The sequence below is a fragment of the Globicephala melas genome, chromosome 17 (assembly GCF_963455315.2).
Source record: "Globicephala melas chromosome 17, mGloMel1.2, whole genome shotgun sequence".
Lineage (NCBI taxonomy): Eukaryota > Metazoa > Chordata > Mammalia > Artiodactyla > Delphinidae > Globicephala > Globicephala melas.
This window is the reverse complement of record NC_083330.1, coordinates 76874313-76892722: the sequence shown is the minus strand read 5'-3', so window position 1 is coordinate 76892722 and position 18410 is coordinate 76874313. Positions and strand designations below refer to the sequence as shown.

At 47.1% G+C, this 18410-nt stretch overlaps 1 protein-coding gene across 7 annotated transcripts in view; it reads left to right on the top strand.

Moving 5' to 3' along the window:
* TRAPPC9 (trafficking protein particle complex subunit 9) overlaps window positions 1-18410 on the top strand; it is a 539837-nt gene that overhangs the window by 35288 nt on the left and 486139 nt on the right. For 5 of the 7 annotated variants that reach the window (XM_060287242.2, XM_060287245.2, XM_060287244.2 and 2 more), the window contains 2 exons: window positions 8868-9461; window positions 17665-17810. In XM_060287242.2, coding sequence (XP_060143225.1) covers window positions 8868-9461; window positions 17665-17810 — 740 coding nt within the window. Of the gene's footprint in view, window positions 1-939; window positions 1054-4366; window positions 4385-8867; window positions 9462-17664; window positions 17811-18410 lie in introns of those variants that run through there. The other 2 variants (XM_030875890.3, XM_030875891.3) reach the window with 2 other exon arrangements.

The following is an 18410-nucleotide window of genomic DNA, read 5'->3' as shown; positions in this document are numbered from 1 at the left end:
AGAGAGAAATAACATGCATATGGTAAAAAAATTAAAACAGAACACAAAAATACACAAGGGAAAGAAGGTCTCCCTCATCCTCTGTTCTCTCAACCCTCTCTGGAGATGCCACTGTTGACAATTACTTGTGTATTTTTCAAACATGCTATGCACATTCCAACCTATGTATGTGAATTCCTTTTTAAGTTTTATTTCTTTATTTTTAACCTGGATAACCCCTTCTGCCCCTACCTAGCAAGCTGGGCTCTGGAACTAAGGACAGCTGTCCCACACCAGGGGGCCTATTCGGAGCCCTAGACGGGACCCCCAGAGTCAGGAGTGGGTTTCCAAGGAGGAATGGGGACCAAGCACCAGCCCTCGGGCAGTCTGCTTGGGGCTCAGGCTCTGACCTTCTACTTCCCGGCCCCGCCCAGCCCCTGTGGCCTTGCACATAAGGCATGCCCTGGAGACAGGCGGCCTCAGTTTCTCAGCCTGTAAAAGGGGAACTTATACTCTCCCCAAGGTAGTTCAGAGCACTGGCGACAACGCCTGCGGCTGCGCGACACGAAGCCCGGCTCGGCGCGAGGGCAAGGAGTGTGATCCCGTAGTGGTTTTGCAAAGGCCTGGGCTGGAGGGCTGCACCACGGAGGTGAAATTTGAGCTGCGCGCCTTGAGGGCTTGGAAAGGCGCGCGGAGGCAGGAGTGGCATCTCCTTCGGGGTGCGCGGCCCCAGGAGCCAAAGCTTTTCTTTCCTTCTCAGCGGCTCTCCTTCCCCTTTTCTCCCTCTGGGTCCCTCCATCTCCTTCCTCCTCCCTGTCCCTCCCTGCGACCATCTAGCTCCCTCCACTTTTCATCACTCCTCTCCTCCCCCTCCTCCTTCCCTCGCTTCCCCGGCGTCTCTTCCAAAACCGGGAGCGGATCCCCGGCCCGGGACGGGCCCTGCGCATGCGCAGGGGCAGTGCCGGCTCAGCCGCTGGTCGGAAGCTCCCGCTCTGAGCCGGGGTAGCGTCCGAAGAGGCTACTCGGCCCTGCCGCCCGCCAGGCCGTTGGCTCCGGGCCCGGGGGTCCGGCTGTGTAAGTGCAAGGTGGGGGGCTCCCGGGCAGGCAGGGTGTCGGGTCGGCTGCGGGAGGGCTGTCCGTGTGTCACGGCGCTCGAGGGCGCCAGCCAGCGTGTGTCCCGCCGAGGGGCTCGCCTCTGCCCACACCTGCTCGGGCCACTTGCCCCAGCCCCGTTACCCTGACCGGAGCCCGGCCACACCTGTCCACGGCCGCGTCCGCACCTGCCGAGGGCCCGGCCCGCACCTGCCGCCTCTCGGGCCCGGCTCTGGCTCTCCTTAGCTCTCGGCTGTCGTCCCCTTCCCCTCTTTCGCCCGCGGGCCCCCTCCGCCCGGCCTCCCTCTGCTCGGCCCTTTGACCCCGGGCCAGCGGGTCTCGGGACCCGGCTGGGGCCGGCCTCCGGGCGGCGCTGCAGCCCGCGCCCCCGGCCGCCTTCCCCACCCCGCGGTCCCGGGAGGCCCTCTTCTCCTTTTTCCTTCTCCTCCTCCTCTTTTGGTTTCAAAGTGTCTCAGATCCCGCTCGGCGGCGGCAGGCGCTGATTCCCGGGGATGAGCTCCTCGAATTGCAAAGTCCGGCTTCTCCCGGCCAAGTCTCGGGAAGAGAGAGCACAGTGCCTGCCTTGGTCTCCTCCCCCGGCTCATTTGCCCCACGTGAATGCCCTTTAACACGGAGTTTTCTGGTGTTCGGATGGGGTTCTTATGGATTTCACGTGTTTTTATAGAGAGAGGGATTACAGTGTTGAAAGCAGGGCTCGGTTTAGTTAAAGATGAGTTGAGGGTATGAGGCTGTGACATCCTCCATCCTCTCCCCGCCCCAGTTTAAACGCGACTGGCGATTTTTAAGACGTAGTTAATTGTCGTTTCCTAGTCCAGCCCAGATAGTATTCCTTAACACGAAATAGCAGCACTAGAGGCATGATATTGGAGAACCAGGAATATTGCAGTCCTAAAGATGTCCTGGCAAGGTTTTTTGTTTTGTTTTTCTTAAACTGTGGGACAGTCCAATAGTATAGAGGGAAAAATAGTTGTCAAGAAATATTTTATCAAATAACAGCGTTATTGAGATAATGTTCACATACGATGAAGTCCACCCGTTTAAATTGTACATTTCAGTGGTTTTTAGTATATTCACAGTTGTGCAACCATTATTATTCCAGAACATTTTCCTCACTTCAAAAAGAAATTCCATACCCGTTGGCAGTCTCCCCTCCTGCAGCCCGGGGAGCCACAGATCTACTTTCTGTCTCTAAGGAGTTGCATATTTGGGGCACTTCATGTAAATGGAATCATACAGTATGTGGCCTTTTGTGCCTGGCTTCTTTCATTTAGCATAACGTTTTCACGGTCCACCCATGTTGTAGTAGGGTCAGTACTTTGTTCCTTTTTATGGCTAAGTAATACTCTATTGTTATGGATAGATCACATTTTGTTTATGCATTTATCAGGTGATGGACACTTGCGTTGTTTCCACTTTTTGGCTCTTAGGAATAATACTGCTATGAATGTTCGCATACTAGTTTTTGTGTGGACACGTATTTTCAAATCTCTTTGGTATATACCTAGGAGTAGAATGGCTGTTTATGTGGTAACTCTATGTTTAACTTTTTGAGGAACTACCAAGTTGAAGAAATATATTCTTGATGTTTTAATCTTTGTCTTAGATTAGTCTCAGACACCAGAGGTGGCTCAGTGCCAGGGCTTATTTCATCAGATTCTTTCTCCCTTGAAGAAAGTAGTGGAAAAGCATGGACTCTGGAACCTGGCTCCAGTTTACCCCTTACAGATTAGGAGACCTTGAGCAGCTGACTGAGCCTGGTTCCTCATCTGTAAGGTTGAAAATGGGAATGCTTGTTTCTTAGGATTGTTGTGAAGTCTAACTATGATAAGTTGTAAAGTGCCCAGTGCAGCCCTTTTCCTACCTTATATATGAGACAAATTGCCCCCCGTGGTACTTGCATATTTTGAATCTGGGGCAAAAGTGAACAAGAAGTTTGCTAATACTGAGCTGCCTCAGGGAAAAACCCTTGCCTGAGGTTGTAAGGTTTACTGAGCTGTGGCATGGAGTTGATTGCTGGTCTGCTTTTCAGGGCCTAGTTGGAACTGGAAGGGACCCAGAGGGGTCTTTTAGTCCAGGGTGACTTCATTGTTTAGATTTCATAGATTGGTAAGTGCTAAAAAGCTGGAGGGCCAATCATAGGCTTGTCAATTTTTATTTTTGCCCAGATAGAATAATGGAAGAACAAGCGCCATCTCCCCCGCCCCGCCATTGTTTTATAAAAGCAAGAATGTTTGGGAATTCCCTGGCAGTCCAGTGGTTAGGACTCTGTGCTTTCACTGCGGTGGCCCGGGTTCGGTCCCTGGTCAGGGAACTAAGATCCTACAAGCCGTGGGGCGCAGTCAATTAAAAAAAAAAAAAAAAAAGACTTTTAACAGCAAAAGACGAGACAGTTCATAACCTAAAAATAAATGATAACAATAGTAGTTAATATTTATAAAGCACTTACTAAACTTACTTTAGTTTTATGGGAAGCTTAATATACATTGTTCATATTTTTCTCATTTTACTTCAGAGTAGAGAAATTGAACACCTCCTGTCCTCAACCTGTGTCAGACCCACAGGCCACCTGTGCACCTGTAACACACTTGCCTTTTTTGTGCATCAACTTTTTTGCTTATAGAAGAGGGGTGTTGGCAGGGGCAGTAGCATAATCTCCTGATAGATGAGAAGGGTGGGGGCCGGGCCCTGAAACTAGCCAACCTGCTGAAAAATGCACCGTAATTTTGAAGTTCGACCTTCTTCCTTTTTTTTTTTTTTTTTTTTTGTGGTACGCAGGCCTCTCCCTGCTGTGGCCTCTCCCGTTGCAGAGCACAGGCTCCGGACGCCCAGGCCCAGCGGCCATGGCTCATGGGCCCAGCCGCTCCGCGGCATGTGGGATCTTTCTGGACCGGGGCACGAACCCATGTCCCCTGCATCGGCAGGCGGACTCTCAACCACTGCGCCACCAGGGAAGCCCAATGTGGACCACTTTTAAAGTCTTTATTGAATTTGTTACAATATTGCTTCTGTGTTATGTTTTCGTTCCTTGGCTGCCAGGCATGTGGGATCATAGCTCCCTGACCAGGGATGGAACCCGCACCCCATGCATTGGAAGGTGAAGTCTTAACCGCCAGGGAAGTCCCCCTTCTTCCTTTTTTAACTCTTATGTTAAATGTTTAACATGTATGTACAGTTTAAAGAATGGCAAAACAAGCACCGCTGGATCTACCATCTAGCTTAAGAGACAGAACATAACTACTGCTTCTGAAGCCCACTGCTTCCCTTTCGAACTGCATTCCTCTTTGCCACCCAGGTAACCACTATCCAAATTCACTTTTTCTTTATAATTTTGCCATATGTGTAAACAAGATACTGTTTAAGTGTTGCCTGTTTTTGAACTTTACATGAATGGAATGGTGCTGCTTGTATCAATCCACAACTTGCTTTATTTGCCCATCATGTTTTTGAGATTCATCTTTGTTCCTGCAATGTCTCTCTAGGTCATTCATTTTCACTGTTCTAAAGTATTTCATTGTGTTAAACGACCACAGTTTAGTTACCCATTCTCCTGACGGTGGACATTTGCGTTCTCTTCAGTTCTTGCTTCTGTGCACCTGCCAGCCACATGCCAGAATACGTGCCACCTGTCCAACAGGAGAGTTACCTTTGGTCTGCATCTTTGCAGACACGTGGTGTTTTTATACTTAAAACATTTTATCTTTATACCCATGTTCATAATAGTATTATTCATAGTAGCCAAAGCTAGGAACAACCCAAATGACCTTCAATGAATGAATAAATAAAATGTGGTATATATATATACAATGAAATATTATTCAGCATTAAACAAGAAGGAGATTCTGATACATGCTACAACATGGACGAACCTTGAAGACATTCTGCTAAGTGAAATAAGCCAGCACAAAAGGACAAATAGCATATGATTCCACTTATGTGACGTGTCTAGCGTGGTCAGATTCCTAGAGACAGAAAGTAGATGGGGGCGTGCCAGGGGTGGGGGGATGGGCAGTTAGTGTTTCATGGGGACAGAGCTTCAGTGGTGAAGGTGAAAAAGTTCTGGAGATGATTGCACAGCAGTGTAAGTGTACTTAATGCCATAGAACTCTGCATTTAAAAAGGTAAGTTCTGTGTTATGTATATGTTACCACAATAATTTTTTTTTTTTGGTCAATCTGGTGGGTATGAAATGGTCTATTCCTGTGGTTTTAATTTGCTGTCTCCTGATCGCCATTGAGGTGCAGCATCTTACTGTACACGTCTTGGCTACTTGAGTTTCCTCTTCAAAGATGTCTGTTTGTCCCTTTTCTGATTGGGTTATGCATCTTTTTCTTACTCATGGATTACCCATTGTGCCAGTACTGCTGTTGGACAGTCTGCCCTTTCCTACTGTCCTAGAGTGGCGCCTCAGCTGTATTTCAAATTGCCATGCATGTGTGGGTCTGGTTCTGGGCTTGATGACATTTCCATTTTTCTCTCTATCCCTGTGCCAATACTGTGCTGACTATAGGTGTTTTTTTTTCCCTACAGATTTACTGAAATATAATTCACATGCTATACAGTTCAATCATTTAAATATACAGTTCAGTGGTTTTTAATGTATTCACAGAGCTGTACAACCCTCACCACAATCAATTTTAGAACATTTCATCACCCCACAAAGAAACCCTATGTTCCATTAGCAGTTATGTCTGGTGGGACAAATGCCCTTCCCCATTGGTCGTTCCTCAGGAGTTTCTTGGCTATTGACCATAAACTAACTTGTTACATTCCATGAAAAATCTGATAGTAATTCTAATCAGAATTGTGTTGAATCTATATATCAAAATGGGGAGAATGAACATCTTTATGATATAAACTTTTTCTACCCATGGGTATATCTGGGACCCTACCTTTTCCTCTCTACAGAGCCTGGCACGTGGGAAGTCCTCACTAGATGTTGGGGATGTGAATGATGAGGTTTTATATATCATTAGTTTCAACCATAGCCTTGCACAAAAGAGAAAACTAACCTCAGTGAAGCTACGTGACTCACTTATGGTCACAAAGAGTGACAGCCAGTGCTGGAGCCAACCCGACGCACGTGGTGCTTGCAGTGAGTTCTCCGCCGCCTACTGCTGATGGGAGCAGCATCCTTTTTGCGAATGATACATGCTGGTTGGCCGCTTTCACTTTCATTGGTTCCATCTTATCTGTAGGTGTTTTTCTTCTGGTGGGCCTGTGTGTGATGTGTGACATGTTAATAAAGATCTGTGTCTGGGAGAACTCTGGGCCAGGTGCAGGGAGTGCCCACTGAGCACATGCTTGAATTGGGAAAAGACACAGTAGAGGTTGGAATTTCCATTACGGTTCAAACTTCCTGATTTCTATGACCTATTATACCTTGATTTAGCGCACCTTAATTTTGGATGCACAAATATGGAAAAACTTGATGAAACGTGATTGTACGGTATTGTAGAGAGAGGACCTTGTACGATTTTTCTCTTTCTTTTTTCTAACACTTGTTCTCCTGGGCCGCACAGATCCTGCACCCATTCAGCAGTGTCCAGGGCTTGCTCGGTGCTGCACTGAAGCAAAATTTGTTTATAAGGGCCTTTCCTCATCTACTCTGGGCCTCCGTCTTCTTCTCTGCACAATGAAGGCTTAGACTAGATAAGGGTTTTTCAATATCTTTGCCACCTTTTAGAAACAGAAAACTCTCAAATCTCCCTCCCCACCCACCCCAATGCTTAAGATTTTGATACGTCCCCCAAGGGGTGACATCCCTCTTTGTTGAAAGTTGATGTGCTTTTGGTTCTTTCCAGGAGGTGCAGAAAAGACTCTGCAGAGAATTATTGCAGGGAGGGGCCGGGGGCCAGTGTATCACACTTCGCAGTGTGAGTGCCGGGGCAGGGGCTGGGGTGGGGGGTGCGGGAGCGCCTGCCTTTCAATACTGCAGCTGATGTGGCCTCTCTGTGAGCTTGCACAATGTGACCGACTTCTCTTTCCCTCAGTTTCTTCATGTGTAAAGTTGGGGTGATATTATTTAGAGGTTTTCATGAGATAATATACACATAAGCTTTTTGTGTCCTGGGTAGAAACAAGACCAGTTAGCGGGTCAGAGTTTTCTTAAAAAAAAAAAAAAAATCTTTTTCCTGCTGCTCTGTCCAGGTGTGTTGTGAAGCTCCTGGAGGGTGAGGGTTGACTCTGAAGTCCAGCATGGGGTAGGTGGCCCCAGGATCTGCGTGCCCCAAATTGCTCCCACCTCCCTCCCCAGTCCTCTTCCTCTCAGCCCAGGATGAAATCCCTGCCATTGGACTTACTCAGAGGTCTAGTGGAAATGGCCTTTTATTTTTATTGTTTCATCTGGGAGGGCTGCTGTCATGATCTCTGTAGTCAGGTTCTGGTGAACCGAAGGCTATGCAATTTGGTGTTCCTAGTCAAGAAAAAGAAAACACAATTACAAATACAAAATTAGATATAGGGCCATGGAAGGGGCTCTTGCAAGTGGGGGCCATTAGCTCTGTTAGCTGCACAGTACAGCGGCCTCTGGCCGTGAGTACCCACCCCTGTACTCTGAAGTAGGAGAGACCAGTGAGGTCAGTGGAAAGATTTACTGAGTGTATCTCACGGGCTAGGTGTTTCCCTACTTGTATGGTGTATTCCTTATTTGATACAATGAGCTCATTTAATCTCAATAGCCTTTAAAAAAATTAGACCTTTTATTTTGAGATGTAATGTAGATTCCCATGCAGTTGTAAGGGATAATATTGAGAGAACTTATGGACGCTTTGCCCAGTTTCCCTTAATGGTACTTGCAAAGTTATGGTACCATATTAAAACCAGAATATTGACTCACTAACCCTTTGAGGTTTGTGTTATTATCCACATTTTAATTCATGATAAAACTGGGGTTTAAAGAAGCACACAGGCCTGCCCCAGGTCACTGACATTGTTAGTGTAGAGTCAGGGGTGGAACGTGGGCTTCACATTTCTGGGCAGTGCCATTATGATGGTCTGTGGAAGGGGGCAGCATTCATTTGCTTGTTTGTTCATTCATTCAGCAAACATTTATTAACTCCTACGGGCCAGATGCTTTCCTATGGGTTATCTAATTGAATTCTTCAACAGTACTGAGAATCAGGTAATGTTGTTTTCTTTCTTTCTTTTTAAATTTTTATCGAAGTAGTGTTGATGTTGCTTTCTTTTTATATCTAACAAAATTCACTCAGAGAGGTTATTAAAACTCTCCCAAGGAAGCACAGTTCGTAAAGGAGGGATAGTAACCGTGTAGAGCCTCTCCTTCTACGTCAGGCAGTATGCCTGGCACTTCGCATGTGCAGCCTTCCTCAATCCAGATATCTTCTTAGCAAGCAAGTTTTATTATCGCCATTATTTTTCAGTTCAGGAGCTCAAGTGGACTGGAGTTCAAGTCCAGACCATCTGATTCCACTGTGGTTCTTTTCATTCTGTTCTGCTGAGGGGCTGGGGAAGCAGTTCCTTCCGTTGTTCAGTCATTTATTCAGCTTTCTGAGCACTGATTCCACATCAGTGCCTGGCTCCTGGCCAGGAGTTGGAAACAGAAAACAAGAGATGGCCCCTTTTCTGCAGGAGCTCCAAGCCTGGTCCAAGAGCAGGGGATTGTGATAAGAGCTGTGATAGCCATATGCAGAACTCCGAGGACGAACTGTTCCCCACAGCTTTGCTTGGGGCTTACCCTGCCTTCCAGCTGGTGGACGCCAGCATCTCCGCATCCCCGAGTGCGGTGCGCCTCAAAGCCTCTTTTTCTCTCTGGGCAGGGTCTTCACCATGAGTGTCCCTGACTACATGCAGTGTGCTGAGGACCACCAGACTCTCCTCGTGGTGGTCCAGCCCGTGGGGATCGTCTCGGAGGAGAACTTCTTCAAGATCTACAAGAGGATCTCGTCCGTGAGCCAGATCAGCGTGCGCGACTCGCAGCGCGTGCTCTATATCCGCTATCGGCACCACTACCCGCCCGAGAACAACGAGTGGGGCGACTTCCAGACCCACCGCAAGGTCGTGGGCCTCATCACCATCACAGACTGCTTCTCGGCCAAGGACTGGCCGCAGACTTTCGAGAAGTTCCACGTGCAGAAGGAGATCTACGGCTCCACGCTCTACGACTCGCGGCTCTTCGTCTTCGGGCTGCAGGGGGAGATAGCCGAGCAGCCGCGCACCGACGTGGCCTTCTACCCCGGCTATGAGGACTGCGGGACGGTGGAGAAGAGGATCGAGGACTTCATCGAGTCGCTGTTCATTGTGCTTGAGTCCAAGCGTCTGGACAGGGCCACGGACAAGTCCGGGGACAAGATCCCGCTCCTCTGCGTCCCATTCGAGAAGAAGGACTTCGTGGGACTGGACACGGATAGTAGGTAAGTCTCCCTGGAGCCCAGGCTCCTCGGCGTGGGCTGCTTCCCGACCTCCAGAGAGGGAGAAGCAAGCGGGAGCGTAGAAGCAAGGGAGCGGGGGGAAAAGGGTGCCGTCCACTGGTTTTCAGACTTAAAAATGGGACAGCCTTTGGTTCAGGGAAATCCTTTTAGGGTTCGTGTGGACACTTACTGCCCCTTTTCAGCTGGGAGCCCTGGTGGGCCCCCCGGAGCGCTGTCCAGTAGGGTAGCCACTGTCACTGAGACTGTGGAGGAGGCTGGTCTGAGCTGGGACGTGCTGTAGGTAAAATGCACGTCAGATGCTGAGACCTAGTCTAGGAAAAAGAATGTAAACTATCTCAGTATTTCTTTTTTATTGATTACATGTTGAAATAACACTTTACATGTATTAGATTAAATAAAACACGTTATTCAAATCTGCTGCGAGTGTTTGGTTCTCACTGTTTAAAATGTGCAAACTAGGAGACTTTACTTACGTGGCTCACACTGTCTTCCTGTTGGACGGCGCTGCCCTCCGGCACAGTGTGAAGACTGTTATTCAGCCTCATCCCGTCAATGTGCAGATGAGGTGCTGAATGCAGAGAGGCGGCCCAGTGAGGTGCTAGCTGAGCTGGGGGTCGGGCCGTGCCTCCTGCCTCCCAGTCCCCGGGCGCCTGCAGGGCTCAGGTCCTCCTCCTGCCAGAGGGCCACGCCACGGCAGCGCCGCAGCCCCTGCTTATGCTTAGGGTATCAGAAATGCCATGGGGGCTTCCGAAAGAGCGCCCCACGCAGAGGAAGGTGTGTTCATGGTTTCTGTGTCTCAGGGAGTGTCAGACAGAGCAGGGAAAGTTCAGTCCTCACTTTGTCCCTGTGATTAAGTCACCAGAATTGCAGACGAGCTCTGCTGGGCCGTCTGCTTCCCCTCTCTGCCCTCTGCTCAGTTTCCCTGTGTGGCCAGTGCGGTGTCCCTCCTGCAGGAGAGGACGAGATGCACGCCTTTGCCGAGATGTGGTCCCCTTTGCTGGGGAGAGCGCGGGTAGCTGTGTCACTCCTGGCCTTGGGCCCTGGGCCCTGAGTCTGTCCTCCCCGCTCTGTACAGGTCGCACGATGGTCTCCCAGGTGAGGATGGGGGACATGGTGTGGGTGCCGCAGTGCCCGCTGCAGAGCAGGTGCTCAGGGTTTCCTGAATGTACCTAAGGTCAGACCCGACTTTCTGGTTGTCGATAAGTTAGAGGAGAAGATGTCACAGAATTGAGGGAAAAAGTCCAGGCAGCCCTACGAGTGAGAGGCACAGAGTCCCCGAGCCACTCCTGCAGGTGGTGCCTGGCAGGGTCTGGAGGAATTTTCATTTCCTCACCCAGACACGTCTGCGTGGTCTAAGGAAAGGGCAAGGCATGTCGTACCCACGATCCGTACTTAGCTTTCGCATGACCCTGTGATCTACATGCCAGCACTCCCCTTCTCCCCTTGGAGCCGAGGTGGCAAGGGTTAGGAGCCCAGGCACCGCGGAGGGGCAGAGCTGCCAGCACCAGGCCCGCTCCCGGCCGGCTCCTCACCGCACCTGTTGCCTCCTGCTGAGCCCCGGGCGTCAGGTGGGGTGGATGCCGTGGTGATCATCCCTCACAAGGTGGGGCCTCACGGGCACACAGCATCACAGTGCCTGCGGCATCGGCAGGGACTGCCTGCCCCTCCCTGGACAGACTGGTGGGTGAGTGGCTGAAGCCAGGAACCCTGCCCTGACCCCGTGGCCAGTGCCTTATCCTTGCCAGACGAGGCACTGGTGACATTTCTGCTCATCAGCTTCTTGGCTTTGAGGTTGCAGACCCACCAGGGAATGCCAGTTTGTTTTTGCCTTTTGAAATCTGTGCTCGCAATTGGGCAGGAATAGCTAGTTTCAGGATACTGTGCTCGGTGCATGGTGGCTGACCCTATTGCCAAGGGTTTATGCAGAGTGAATGAAACCTCCCTCCTGGTGGGTCCATTCTGTTCTCGCGGTACCGTAAACACTCAGCCATCATGTGCACTTCAGTGAGATAATGATGCCAGTGACCTCAACTCAAACACATTCTACTCCAGTCACTGTTCATCCCTTGTTGCTTTCACTAGTCTCAGTTATCTAATTTTTAAAACAACAGTTAGGTGCAGGGACAGAGCCTAACTCTCCTGCGGCTCTTGGTAGGGCTGATAAAAAGTGTCCAACCTGAAGTGAGATTGCATTTTGTGGCTCGAAAGGAGACGTCTAGATGTAGGTGGAGGTTTGGTTGGAGGCGCTGACAGGCTCCACGGCAGGTGCTGCCAACCTGAGGCCCCAGCCTTCCCAGGGGCGTAGGTGTGGGTGGGCTTTACTGAACGTCCACGTGTGCCCCTGGCCTCATCAAAGCCCACGTCAATTCTTGACCATGCTGTCAAAGTTATTTTTGTTCTGGTGTGTTTCTAATTTTTGCTTGTTCCTCTTTCTTTTCTTTTCCTTTGTTCTTTTTCTCTCATACCGCCCTGTGAGTATGTTATTGGGTCTGAAAAGGTAGGCTCTGAACACATTACATTGAAAATAGCTAGATTTGCCTCTGTGCTGCCTTCTTACCGCCTTCATCGCTTTAAAAAACAAAAACTTAACTGCTGCTTTGATCCATGTATTATCCTGGTCATCATTTTATTTTCTAATTTTTTCGAATTTTCGCTTTTTTTAGCACATAACCCACTGGTGTTTGATAGCTATTCAAACACTTGCTTTGGGGAACCTGTTTGGTCTTCCTTATATTTGGTGACAAATGAGCCCTTATTAATTTTTGTTTGTTTGTTTTGAGGAAGTGAGTTGCTAATTGATTTAAGCGGCTGCCGGCCGAGGGGTTTTCACGGGATATTTTAACTTGGAAGTCAAAGTCTGCCGCACCTTGCTTGATTCTGGCTTTTAAATGAACGCATTAGGCCTGCGGTTCTTGGCTGTCGCTGGCGATGTGCATGGTGGTGCTTACTGGCCAGTGGGTCACCGGTGAAGAGGTGACCGGCTTGGGGGTCTGCTGGCCGTGGAGGGACGCTGTTGGAGGAGCGGACACCAGATTTACTTTTGCTTTCACCTTGACCATGCCATTTACTTTACTTTGTCTGAGCAACTTTTCGTCATAAAGGGGCAGAGGCTAGTCTAAAATCCATGCCAGTCTTTTGCCCCCTTTCTGAGGGCAGGTTTTCTCGGTATCAGAAAAATATGTCCTTCTCCTAGATAGCTGGTTCGTTTGGATCTGGTGGACACAAGGGCCTCTCTAAGTGACCACGGCTTCCTCTCTGCTTTAGCCAATAAGCGTTCAGAGCCAGGTCTGTGGTTTACCTTAGCAGATGTATAGGCCCTACCTGCACCAGCCTTTACTTTTAACCCATGTTGGCAAGAAATAGCTGATTCTTTATTTGTTGAGGCTAATGTCTGCCACTGATGGGCATGTCATTAGTTTGCAACTCCATCGCCCAAGGTCAGCTGTGAAGGGAGATGCTTTGGCTGACCTAGGACCTCGCGTTCTTCCCCCAGGTTCATCTCACCCCTGGGGAAGGGTTTTGCCACACTACCGTGCTGGCCAGGAGGCCTTGTTTCTCCTTTAATGCTCTGGTCCAAATGTGGACCCTTCATCTTTCATCGAAATAGGCCAGACTTTCTGCAAGGGTCCATCTCATTCTGGGGCGGGGGGACAAAACAGAAGTAAGTGTAGCAAGTGCAAGAAGTTGAGGCCATCTGGGTTGGAAAACACAGGGTGGGATCCTGTGATGGCTGGGCTGTGCCCTGGGTGCAGGGCCTTTCCCATGGCTCCCTAGACTCAGAAGCTGGAGTTGAAGTGGCGTGGGAGTGGGGAGAAGATGGGGTCTTCTTTGAGGGAGGGAGGAAGGCCTGGGATGGTGTGGAGCCCTGCGGTCCAGTGGACTATCTTCCCCACGGACACAAGGCAGATCAGACAGGGGATCTGAGGGCGGAGGGGATGAGCATTGGGAGGAGGGGCTGACGTGTGGAAGGACTGTTGGATAGTTCTGGAATAGTCTTTCCCCTCAAAATAGACTTAAAAAAATCCAAATCTCTTAAGAACATTGATAGTTACTATGCAGGAAGCAGCTCTTTTTTGATCCTTCTAAGGGTAAGGCACTACACTGGTGGATACAAAAAATAGGACAGTCTATCCCAGGGGCTTGATACTTATTAGGGGGAATATGCAAGTTTATAAGGGGAGAAGGGTGGGGGAGGGAAACTAGAAAGGCTCTGTATCAGGCACCTGTCAGCCTCCCCACCTACATATTTCATTCATGCCACATCGATGCCATCTGAGGTGGGTGGTAGCAGCCCCCTTTTCCAGATGGGAAGCCTTCTCAGAGAGGTTAAGTCATTAGCCCAGCATCACCGGGCTAGCAAATGCTGTAGCAGGATTCAAGCATGGCCCCGTCAGGCTTTCAAGGATGTGTTCTCACTACTAATTCTGTTACCTCCCTGTTACATCTGGAATGGTAAAGTGGATCAGTTTTGGAGTCTTTCAGAAAAAGTCTCTGACTTAAGTGCTGCAGGTCTATGTCATGAAGCTCAGACTTGTCTGATGGTTAGGAAGCATCAGCGTGCTTTACATCCCCGTGTTGAAGGTCTTCATTTCACTCCAATGATGACATGCTTGCAAATGACGCACAGGTGCAACATCAGACTTAGAAACTTCCGAACTTGTAATGGAAACTGTCCAGCCCTCCCTTGATCTGCTTTCCTCAGCAGAATGTAACTATGCTGCAGGGTAGGCCTGGGCTTTCTCTATGGAGTGAAGGTTAAATATCCAACGTTAGCATAAAACAGTTCAGATGGAGGAAATCGACATTGATGATTTATTGGAAGATTTCATAAGACAAGGTGCAGAATCAGTTAATGGCCCATATACCATCTGAAATTGAGTACAGAACATTGCATTTCTTATTTTCTATTCAGAGCTGTCTTATAATATAAAGTTGTCTACTTTGGAACTTCAGCTCCACCAAAGGGACGCCTGTCAGCGTTTATGCACGATGCACGTAATCTAGGTTTCCTCAGTCCATAAAATGCTAGTGCAAAATCATGGGCTGTAGCTATCACTTAATTATGCAAATACCTTTAAAACTATATAATACCAAAAAGAAAAAAAAAGAGAGATTACCTTTATCCAAGTTCCTTTGGCTTTTAATTGCAAACTGTTGTTGAGCAGCTCTGGTTTTCCTTTGGATTTGAATATACACATTCTTTGCATGTAAATTGGTTTTTGGATTAGAATATACCAAGCCCTTTTTTCCCACAAGCCACATAAATAGTACCCAAATTGCACACATATGAAACATTTTCTTCTTTTATCTGATCATAAGTCATGAGAATAATACAGCGTATATCTGTAGTTGAATTGTCCTTAGTGTAAAGTGCAGTGTGAACGCCTTCTGTGACAGTGCTTGCGGCTGTGTGTTAGGTGTTTTTGCACAGCTTCTAGAAAGGATGCCTTTCCCTTTATCTGGGGAGGCTGCAGGTCTTTGCCTGTGATTTAGGTATGATTGATTTGAGGCCATTATGACTTAGGGGTTATCGGGTTTTTAATTTTTTTATCAATCCTTATTTCCAGTTCCTTTAACCCAGTGGTTATAACTTGTAAGAATACTGAAATAACTCTTTGAAGTATTTAGAGCATATTCACATTTTTGGCTAAGTTCTATTGCTCATGGCTTTGAAATTCACCATTAGTTTTGAAATTTACAACAAATTATGGCATATTTTGAATATTTACATTTTGTGTTAATGTTACATTTATTTGCCACTGTGGCTTCATGTTGTATTTTTCTTTGTTATACTGTTTGCTCGTATGTTTTTTTTCCTTATCCATAAACATATTCAATGGTCACACAATGTGACTATTCTAATAATGTATATATAAGAACTCTGAACTTTTAGAGAGACTTAAAAAACGTGACATTACCATTTTCAAATGATCCGTGAAAGAAGGATCCATGTCTTTTTGGAAAAAGAATTTTGATGAGAAAGCTTATATTCTAAATTCCAAAATTGGCTTAAAATATTTTAGTTTAAAGTATTTTGTAGTTTAGCTAACTACAAATCGAATTGACTTAATTCCTTTATCTGTTTCTTACTGTGTTTTCAAAGGATTGGAACAGAATTGCTCATAATCTTGAGATGACCCAGTCTTGGGACATATAGTACTTCGAGAGTTAAATACTTTATATAAATCTGTGATAGAATTTTGTTTGTATGGTATTTTGGAGATTTCCTCCCAAGTATTAGGGTTCCTTCTATTTTTATATAATTTCGAATATTTTATATTGTTTGTTGAATCGTGTGACCTTAATATGAAAAACTATGAGCATATTTAGCTGCCTGCTTTTTGTAAAAATCCTGTATTTTCAAAACCAACTGTTTCTGATCACAGTGGTTGCACTTTTTATTTTTGAAAATGTTCTGGGCTATATTTTGCTACAGTAGATGTGCACCTTTGTAAGTTCATACGAAGATGTAATAATTTACTTTTTTTGGAGAGTTAAGACAGGATGCTTTAAAGCAAATTTTAGTCTAACAGGATAGGAGTAGAGTCTACTGAAAAAAAGTCTAATTCAAAATCTATTGAGTCAACATCATGGTGGTATTTGTAAACTGAGCCACGTATTAAAAGTCCACAGTCGTGGTCATGGAGGAAGAAAATGTGCATTTGGACGCTGAATTCTTTTCTGGTTAGAGCAGGAGGACACGGCAAGAAAGCAGGCCAAGCACTGCCCACCTTTGGGAGGGAGAGGCCCACAGGTGCAGAGGTTGGAGGCAGGGAAGGCTTCCATGAGAAACTGAGTTGAAATGAGCCCTAAGGTGGGTGGGAAGTAGCTAGACCGAAGGGTCAGGTGGCCCCTGCGGTCACTGGGGGCCTTGGTACTGTGGTAAGGCAGGGGAACGCAGGGGGCAGTGCGGGGGGGTGGGGCTAGAACTGTACTGGGGAAACTTTGAAGGCTTTGAAGTGAGGGAGTGACCTAATCAGATTTGTGCTTTGGGAAGGCCACTCTGGCTGTGTGTGTGTGTGTGTGTGAGAGAGAGAGAGAGAGAGAGAGAGAGAGAGAGGGAGAGAGAGAGTGTGTGTGTGTGTGTGTGTGTGTGTGTGTGTGTGTGTGTAGCAGGGATGAAGGGGAGGGTGGTACAGGGTGGGCGGGTCATTAGAAGACCATTAGAGGGCTGTTGAGGTGACCAGTGGGGGAGAGATGGCAGGGTGTGCTTGGGGATGGCGGGGCAGTTTAGATGCAGTATTTTCTTACGGGGAGGGCTTGTTGGCGGGGGCCATCCTAGCAGTGCCTTGTGGCTGGGAAGAAAACAGATAGAGGACAAGCCGACTTTCCTCTTCTCTCCTTCTCTGTGTTATGTGATGGTCTTAGTTCAGTGAACATTTGGAACAGAAAAGCTACATTCCAGAGTTAGATCTGATGGGATTTAAGTTTGTATTGAGATCTGTACATTCATTTAGCTAGAAACTTCACATCTTTTGGATTAGCATAGGGGTTTTCTTTCCTGATAAGATTGCTTTCTTGGTTAGAGGAAATTTAATACAGCTGCTGTTTTTCTTGAAAAATCTTATCTTTTAAGAAATTTAATATTCAAAAGAATAGGAATATTTAAAAATGATAAAGCAGGATTTTGGTATAGTTTCTTTGGTTTCTGAGTTGATACAGAGTTAGAAGCTTTTGCATTATTTAATAGCACATCCTTGCCAATATTTAAAGAGCTGTTAGTGAGGGTCCCAGGCCCCACCTCTCAGAGTATCATTAAAGCTTGCTCTGAAATAGTGACGATAAAAGTCTTGTTTGCAAAAGCCAAACAGTTGGCTTATAATACGCAGCATAGCTCTCTTTATAAAATAATAATAGGTTTGAGGTTAAGAAAGTGGAAGATAATTGATTTTTTTAAAAAGCTGAAACATAAACTTTCTTGTGCTAATGTTGTGATTGGAAAATTTGAAAAGAGAAAGGCTGCTCTAATATTATCCATGTGAAATCCGTGTATCCTATTAGGTTTAAAAAATAACTTTGCTCATAAACTGGCAATGATGGTGGCTGGCTTTCAATTGTGGAGCCTAAGGTTGCCTTCTTAGCAATTTTTTTGTAGCGAGGGAATTGAAAAGTGCTTAGCCAGTGTGCTTTTGGGGCAGAAGTCGGGCATTAGCAATGATACATTTCTGTGCATTTTACTTTATAGACATTACAAGAAGCGGTGCCAAGGGCGCATGCGGAAGCATGTGGGGGATTTGTGCCTGCAGGCCGGGATGCTGCAGGACTCCCTGGTCCATTACCATATGTCCGTGGACCTGCTTCGCGCAGTGAATGACTTTCTGTGGCTTGGAGGTAAGGTTATCTGATGAAGATGATCACATATGTAATTACAGCAACTGCTACTTGAAATAAGAGAAAACCTAGAAACAGTGGCTCTAAAAACATATGGAGAGGGAGGGGAAGCCGTCAGCTGAGCTGGTTGCAGTGGGGAGTCTTCCGGGGTAACTGCCTCACCTTATCTCCTGCCACTTTCCCACCCAGCCCTGCACTGCAGTCCTGCTGAAGCAGGCATGCACTTTCCTCAAAAACACACTGAATTGCCTTGTTGCTCTGTTTTTTTTTTTTTTTTGAAAAGCACATCTTGCCCTCTGCTTAGAATGCCATTCCCCATGATAGTCACCTCTTACACTCATTCTTCAAAACCTCATCCATAGGTCAGATGATGAATGGATGAACAAAATGTTTCTCCATATAGTGGAACACTATTCAGACATAAAAACAAATGAGATACTGATACCACTACAACATGGACGAACCCTGATAGCATCATGTCAAGTGAAAGGAATCAGACACAAAAGGCCACATATAATATGATTCTGGTTATCTGAAATGTCCAGAATAGGCAAATCTAGAGGCAAAGAGCAGATTACTGGGGCTGGGCAGAGGGGGGGA